Here is an 8,554-nt window from a genome sequence, read left to right on the forward strand (position 1 = left end):
CCCGGAAACTGACATATTAGGCGTTCAAAGGATTATTTAAACGATTTTATAGTAAAATAATATGTAAATGGGGCCCCCCCCCCCTCTGCACTGGCGCCACCCCTTGTATTATAGTCAATGAGTTAGCGTATTAATTGTGAATGCTGCTGGCTTTACAGAAGCTGGGTCATACGTTGCGTAAGAGAAGTGTCGGCATCGAAACAGCACCTGATAACGAGGAGAGCTCAGCGACATCATGTAAGTAAGATCTGATTATTACAAACCTATTATCAATTCACTAAAGCCGGACACTCCCTGCCGACGGTCCTCCTCCGCTATCTGTGAGACAGAGCTAGACGACACGACGCCGTCTGCTGATTGTCGGTGGCAGTCTGAACGGATCGTTATTAAAAACGATCATGGCGTTGCGTTCTACATAAAATCGCGTCGGCCGCAGTAAGTGCCCGTTTTTTAATTCACATTTTAACATTAAAATCAGACCAAGAGCAGTAACACATATAGACCTACTACTGAAAAACATCCTTTCTGCTGCTTTATAATCAAATTAGTAAATACGCGTTTACCCTAGGAGCCAGACCAGGTTTTGTATGCACTTTGAGGTGCAGAGCATTTTACTTCAGAAATTGGTTCAGGTGGTCCAAGAATTATTTTGGCTTGGGGTAACACATTTTCAAAATGTGGCAAAAGGTCAAAAGGTCAGGGTGAAAGGTCAACGTTATAAGGTCCTTGTATCTCCGCAACCACAGGTGGTAGAGAGTTAAATTTGATGCCAAATTGTTCGAAACATGCATATTTATATTTGCTCTAATAGAACATTTTGCAAACAAATGACCGGAAATGACGTTTGACATGTTTCAAGGTCATAGCAATATGGTCTTTATATCTCCGCAGCCACTGGTGATAGAGTTAATTTTGGTGTCAATTTGTTCGGAACATTCATGTTTCTATTTGGTCTAATTAATGAGTTTGCTAAGAAATGACCGGAAATGCCATTTCTGACCTTTGACATATTTTATATGACCATATAATAATGGTATGTTACATCAGTTTTTAATCAAATGCCGTATTCGACTGATCGTTCTCGTTAAACCACGTCCACCTGCGCAGTGGTAAAGACTGTCGAATAGAAAACTGATAAATACTCGATAAAACAAAATTGCTGCATAGTTACCGCGATACACACTGCGTAATTAAGGCTGCTTCAGATTGTGGCAGTATGGGTTTTTCGTAAAAAAAATGTTTTCATCCAGTTTTTGAATTCTGTTAGCATACAATAATTTTTTGACTTCATTGTGGGTAAATATTATTATTTTCTAAAATTTAATCCAAATTATATTAACGCAAATGTTGTTGCTAAACTGACCAATCGGCCATTTTTTGGTCACGTGCATAATTTAACGCTTATTAACGCATTCTTGTTACGTTAATTTTCGTTGTCAACGAAGTCTATTTTATACGAACCAGCCGAATAAAAATAATAGGTCCTACTCAACGAAAATTGGTACTCAACGAAATGAACCAGTCGAATAAGCCTAAAGAAAATGTGATAGTCTGGACAGGGATTAATATTGAATCATTAAATTTTTGGTTCATATAGGTCCACGCGGACCAACTGGAGCAGTGGCTGGAGCACCAGGTAAGTCAATTTATTTATACTGTATCTTGTTCAATGAAATACTGTAACAATCTTACTTTATGATAACCAAATTATTACCAGTACCAGGAAGCACCTGTTCAATGGTCACTGTTTCTCTTTGAAAAAGGAAACTTTTGAGTTAAGTTTTGAAATACCAGAGATTAATTTACTGTAACCGTGCTTGAAGAACATTCAGTTTGAAATGAAGTATATTATATTACATAGACCTACAATTGCAATTGAGTGACCAGTTAAATATAAATATAAAATGTTATGTATGTTTACACAGGTGTTCCCGGTGTTCCCGGAGTTCCAGGAGTTCCTGGTGTCAATGGTGCACGTGGGGAACCAGGACCAAAGGGCGCCACAGGTAACAATATATTGCTCTTTCATATTCCTTATTCACTTTACTTTATGGTGTACATCGTTATCGTTGAATAATTTGAAAAAGCCCGTGGTAAAAAGAACAAAATCACAATAAAGATCTTTTAATAGCAATGTGTTGTATGGATCATGGGTTTGGGCCTGTTCCATCTGGCTTTTTGACACCCCCCCCCCCCCTTTTGCCACCCGGTTTTATCAATGTCGAAACTAAGGGACAAATTGGGTGGCTAGCCACCCCATTTGGTTGCCGTGAAAAAAATGGTCACTTGTTTTGTGTGTGCTTCTCGTGTATAAGCTATATGTTACATTGTAGTAGGCGTTTTGTTTTAAGCTTAACTTTTTTCAGATGCCACCTAAGAGCGTCTAGCCGTCTATTAATTCTCTGATGGGAACAGTTCTCTAATGGGATGGCGGAACCCCTCCCAAAACTACCCTTCCCCTTGGCACCTCTCATTATGCACCCCATGGTGCTCAATCCTAGATACGCCACTGTTTATGTTACCCGGCCTTTTGCCACAGAAGCTACAGAAGAAAGTACAGTATATTGCTACACGTTATTAGAACGAAAAAACTGATTTAAATTTGTGAATTCATTCCGGAAGAGGAACAAACAATATTTATTCACGATTGATTTCACCATATTATTCATTTTGTACTTATGTCAAACTTGCGATTCTGGCTATCCTACTCAACTTTCAGAATCTTCTGTCAGTCTAGGCGATCGACTGTAAATAGTGTAGGCCAACGACAGTTTAGTTTTATTTTAAAATAATATTAACAAAATTGTGAGAAATCGAATAGACTCCTATTGTATCTACAGGAATGAATATGAAATACATAGGTCTACATTAAGTTATTTGAAACAAAAAATGTTAATTTTATTTCAGGAACAAAGGGCGATATGGGGTCTTATGGTGCACCAGGTGTACCAGGTAAGATTACAAAACTGTGGTAAGATTAAAACCCATTTTTATCAGATAAAATGTTAGATGCATTATGACTTACCACCAAAATTAAACCACGAGCAGTTAAAATATTGAGTTTCAATTGAGTCATCAATCAATCATTTGTTTCATCTACAGTATTTTTCCTTATTTCTTTATGCCTTTAATGATATATTTTTATTTTGTTTGTTTTACGTATTCATGATTTTAACTTACCTTGTAATTCAGCAAATTTGCTGAGACTAATAATACATTATTAAAAATCTACTGTTGATCCTAAGCGAAATAAAAACACTCTATAATCACACTTTCATTTATTTTGTGTTCAGGGCAGAAAGGCGAAGCGGGTCTTCTGGGAATCGACGGTTTAGACGGTAAGATTTAATCCTTTGATTCAATGATGACGGTTTTATTAATTCCAAAAAAAAAAAAGATTAATTCAATGTTTTTGGAGATATTTCAAATTGTAACAATGTCAACGATTTTAGAAAAATATTTAAACTATACGTAGTTAAAGATGATGCCTTACGCACTCTTGCTTGTTTTTTAAAGGTGCCCCGGGAAAAGTTGGACCACCTGGCGAAAAAGGTGATTCAGGTATGTAACTAGCTGAAACTTACAGGAAAAACGAAAATTATTGGCTGATTATTATACATAATGGAATGGCAATCATATTTACCAACTAAATAATCAGGACGTGTTATTCAATATTCAATTACGCGCATGTCCCACAAACAACGTGCGTACGTTATACGTTTACGCTGTTTAATGTCCTACAACTTAGCAACAATACACAATCGGCAGGCTGTAGAGCCCACAAATGTAAAAATAAACCACAAAGTAAAAGTAACCACAAATGTAAAGACATTGTACCCACAAAATGTCAAAATAACCACAATGTAAACAATTCCCTCACAAGTGTAAAAAATATGTTTAACTACAAAATGTATAAACATTTCGCCTACAAATGTAAACATTTCCATTTTTACCTCAAATGTCAAACGCAAATGTAAAAATTAATTGTAAGATAAGTCGTTATTCGATGTATAGGTACATGTGTGCGTGAGGTTTTCTTAAACAATAAAATCCTTAAAACATTGAAAGACCCCCCTAATTAACTGCTTATAGTAGTAGTGCAGGAGCTTATGTCATTATGCTGGCAATTCATGTTTTTCCGACTCAGAATTGTATACTGACCAATGAACAATCAAGGAAAATGTTGGTGCCAATTTTTCACGATGTTAAATGGCCGCCATCTTGGAAAACAAGATGGCAGACATATTTAGGCCAAGATGGGAATATGTGGTATCATTGGAAAGAAAAGCATGCACTGATTATTTTTCCCATTACACTAATATAAATAAATGCAGTTGCAGATCGGTCGTTGTACAAAGTTTGCTGGTTTTCTCAGTTTTAATACCGATACTTTGTGTATGTTTGTAACTAGATTGATACACTGATAACATAAAATAACACAAATTCTGCTTTTATTTATGTTTTTTTCATTAATTATTATTATGTAATGTAGCACCTTCATTGTATTAAGATTTGAGAGTTTTACCACGTTAATATTACCGTGCTCATTTTGCAGTAAGCATATACATTACTACTTGAGCATAGAAATCATTAAATTCAAAAATTTGTAATCTGAATTTATACTACATACTGATTCAGAATCAGATTCGGATTTTTTAAATTTTCATTTGATTTGTGACTGAAAGTGTTTCTATCATTTCCCTTTAAAATCATGTGTCATGTGTAAACAATTTATTTTGGGTATATTTCATGGGGCAATACCAGTACATTAACTACACATCCCAACTAATGGGAAGCTATCCCCCGCTGGACACCGTCCCGATACGTCTGAGCCTAGGCTTCAGGTCCAAAACAAAATCATTTTACAGAAAAACATACGGCGACATGAAATAAGATATAGGATATGCACTTTTCTTTAATGTTTGAAAGTGCCTAAACTACGCCTCGCCGGACACCATCTCAGTACATTTTTTTAAACTTCACTGCATAATATTAATATATTTATTTTCTCAAAATTAGGAAGAGGGAGAAGCCAGGGAGGAACAAAGTGTCTATACAAGATTGTTTATTTAAACAGTAAAATAATGCTAACATTATTTTTATTTATTTTTGCTTTATTTACCAAACACAGCCATAAAATATATACATTAATTAGGCTTAACCTTCCACGTCAATGCCTGCATAAAATCTAATTAATTTGGAGTTCAGATATAACAAGTGTGTAATAAGACTGATAATTCAATAAAATTCCCTGTAATTATCGATGTTAAATATATATCTAAAATAAATATTAAATAAAATTTAAAAGAGTGTACTTCCTTTGAACTTAAGGAATGGTAAACTAATATTGGCCTGAAGTGTTCTATGTTTAGACGTTTTTGTGCATATTTTGTGTTTATCATGTAAAAAGCATTATACTCATAGTAAAGTTCAACATTTTAAGTAAACTAATCATTTATATAGTACAACCACTCCAAACCATAACTTATTTGTCTTGTTTATAGCTGTAGTTGTTGATGATTATTTCATTTACATATTGCAGTGTACCATATCCTTAAAATATTCTGGGAAAAATACTAAACAAATTAGTAAATCAAGTCAGACACATTTTTAAATATTTTATAAATGTTAATACAATAATATCTCACTTGAAGAATAAAAGATTAGACTCGAATGCTCGATAATAAAATTGTTTTGTTTGACCTTATTTGAAAATCAATGAAATGTAAATAAAGAACTGTGAACCAATAATTTCATGTTGACAAAAGCAGACCAGGTAAGATGCTGATTAAGAAAATAGTAAAAACTGGATTGTACATTACATGCTGAAATGTTGTGATAGAGATATTCCTTTTTTTGTTCGTCACGTATTGGCTTATTTTAGTCTTTATCACTCTATAATCACACTTTCATTTATTTTGTGTTCAGGGCAGAAGGGCGAAGTGGGTCTTCTGGGGATCGACGGTTTAGACGGTAAGATTTAATCATTTGTTTTAATGATGGCGGTTTTATTAACTCCAAAAAAAATTAAATTTAATGTTTTTGGAGATATTTCAATTTGTAACAATGTCAACGATTTTAGAAAAATATTTAAACTATACGTAGTTAAAGATGATGCCATACGCATTCTTGCTTGTTTTTTAAAGGTGCCCCGGGAAAAGTTGGACCACCTGGCGAAAAAGGTGATTCAGGTATGTAACTAGCTGAAAATTACAGGAAAAACGAAAATTATTGGCTCATTATTATACATAATGGAGTGGCAATCAAATTTACCAACTAAATAATCAGGACGTGTTATTCAATAGCTATATTTCGCGCATGTCCCACAAAGAACGTGCGTACGTTTCCATACGTTTACGCTGTTTAATGTCCCACAACTTAGCAACAATACACAAGGGTCGGGCTGTAGAGCCCACAAATGTAAAAATAAACCACAAAGTAAAAGTAACCACAAATTGCACGCACAAAATGTCAAAATAACTACAAATGTAAACAATTCACTCACAAGTGTGAAAATATGTTCAACCACAAATGTATAAACATTTCGCCTACAAATGTAAACATTTCCATTTTTACCTCAAGTGTCAACCGCAAATGTAAACATTAATTGTAAGATAAGTCGTTATTCGATGTATGGGCACATGTGTGCGTGAGGTTTTCTTAAACAATAAAATCCTTAAAATATTGAAAGACCCTAATTAACTGCTTATAGTAGTAGTGCAGGGGCTTATGTCATTATGCTAGCAATTCATATTTTCCGACTCAGAATTTTATACTGACCAATGAACAATCAAGGAAAATGTTGGTGCCAATTTTTCACGATGTTAAATGGCCGCCATCTTGGAAAACAAGATGGCAGACATACTTAGGCCAAGATGGGAATATGTGGTATCATTGGAAAGAAAAGCATGCACTGATTATTTTTCCCATTACACTAATATAAATAAATGCAGTTGCAGATCGGAGATATCCGCCATTTAACATGTCGTTGTACAAAGTTTGCTGGTTTTTTCAGTTTTAATACCGATACTTTGTGTATGTTTGTAACTAGATTGATACACTGATAACATAAAATAACATCAATTCTGCTTTTATTTATGTTTTTTCATTAATTATTATTCTGTAATGTAGCACCTTCATTGTATTAAGATTTGAGAGTTTTACCACGTTAATATTACCGTGCTCATTTGCAGTAAGCATATACATTACTACTTGAGCATAGAAATCATTATATTCAAAAATTTGTAATCTGAATTTATACTACATACTGATTCAGAATCAGTTTCGGATTTCTTTATTTTCATTTGATTTGTGACTGAAAGTGTTTCTATCATTTCATTTTAAAATCATGTGTAAACAATTTCAAAAATAACTTTCATCATTTATTTTGGGTATTTTTTATGGGGCAATACCGGTACATTAACTACAAATCCTAACTAATGGGAAGCTATCCCACGCTGGACACCGTCTCGGTACGTCTGAGCCTAGGCTTCAGGTCCAAAACAAAATCATTTTACAGAAAAACATACGGCGACATGAAATAAGATATAGGATATGCACTTTTCTGTAATGTTAGTGTCTAAACTACGCCTCGCCGGACACCATCCCAGTACATTTTCTTTTAAACTTCACTGCATAATAATAATATATTTATTTTCTCAAAATTAGGATGAGGGAGAAGCCAGGAAGGAACAAAGTGTCTATAAAAGATTGTTTATTTAAACAGTAAAATAATGCTAACATTATTTTTATTTATTTTTGCTTTATTTACCAAACACAGCCATAAAATATATTCATTAATTAGGCTTAACCTTCCACGCCAGTGCCTGCATAAAATCTAATTAATTTGGAGTTCAGATATAACAAGTGTATAATAAGACTGATAATTCAATAAAATTTCCTGTAATTATCGATGTTAAATATATATTTAAAATAAATATTAACATTTAAAAGAGTGTACTTCCTTTGAACTTAAGGAATGGTAAACTAATATTGGCCTGAATTGTTCTATGTTTAGACGTTTTTGTGCATATTTTGTGTTTATCATGTAAAAGCATATATACTCATAGTAAAGTTCAACATTTTAAGTAAACTAATCATTTATATAGTACAACCACTCCAAACCATAACTTTATTTGTCTTGTTTATAGCTGTAGTTGTTGATGATTATTTCATTTACATATTGCAGTGTACCATATCCTTAAAATATTCTGGGAAAAATACTAAACAAATTAGTAAATCAGGTCAGACACATTTTTTAATATTTTATAAATGTTAATACAATAATGTCTCACTTGAAGAATAAAAGATTAGACTCGAATGCTCGATAATAAAATTGTTTTGTTTGATTTTATTTGAAAATCAATGAAATTTAAATAAAGAACTGTGAACCAATAATTTTATGTTGACAAAAGCAGACCAGGTAAGATGCTGATTAAGAAAATAGTAAAAACTGGATTGTACATTACATGCTGAAATGTTGTGATAGAGACATTCCTTTTTTTGTTCGTCACGTATTGGCTTATTTTAGTCTTTATTACGGACCCTTTATGAT

The 8,554-nt window shown here is 33.4% G+C and overlaps 1 protein-coding gene across 1 annotated transcript in view; it reads left to right on the forward strand.

The window, feature by feature from the left end:
• Positions 1–121: 121 nt before the first annotated feature.
• The window catches only part of LOC117118840 (cuticle collagen 1-like), a 10,178-nt gene continuing 1,745 nt past the window's right edge, over positions 122–8,554 (forward strand). The window contains exons 1-8 of the mRNA XM_033263554.1: positions 122–237; positions 1,598–1,636; positions 1,926–2,006; positions 2,908–2,952; positions 3,294–3,338; positions 3,517–3,561; positions 5,929–5,973; positions 6,147–6,191. Coding sequence (XP_033119445.1) covers positions 141–237; positions 1,598–1,636; positions 1,926–2,006; positions 2,908–2,952; positions 3,294–3,338; positions 3,517–3,561; positions 5,929–5,973; positions 6,147–6,191 — 442 coding nt within the window. The 5' untranslated portion in view covers positions 122–140. The remainder of the gene's footprint in view (positions 238–1,597; positions 1,637–1,925; positions 2,007–2,907; positions 2,953–3,293; positions 3,339–3,516; positions 3,562–5,928; positions 5,974–6,146; positions 6,192–8,554) is intronic.

Source organism: Anneissia japonica, unplaced genomic scaffold (genome assembly GCF_011630105.1).
Source record: "Anneissia japonica isolate Jap-2015-1 unplaced genomic scaffold, ASM1163010v1 scaffold737_len1565949_cov176, whole genome shotgun sequence".
Taxonomy (NCBI): domain Eukaryota; kingdom Metazoa; phylum Echinodermata; class Crinoidea; order Comatulida; family Comatulidae; genus Anneissia; species Anneissia japonica.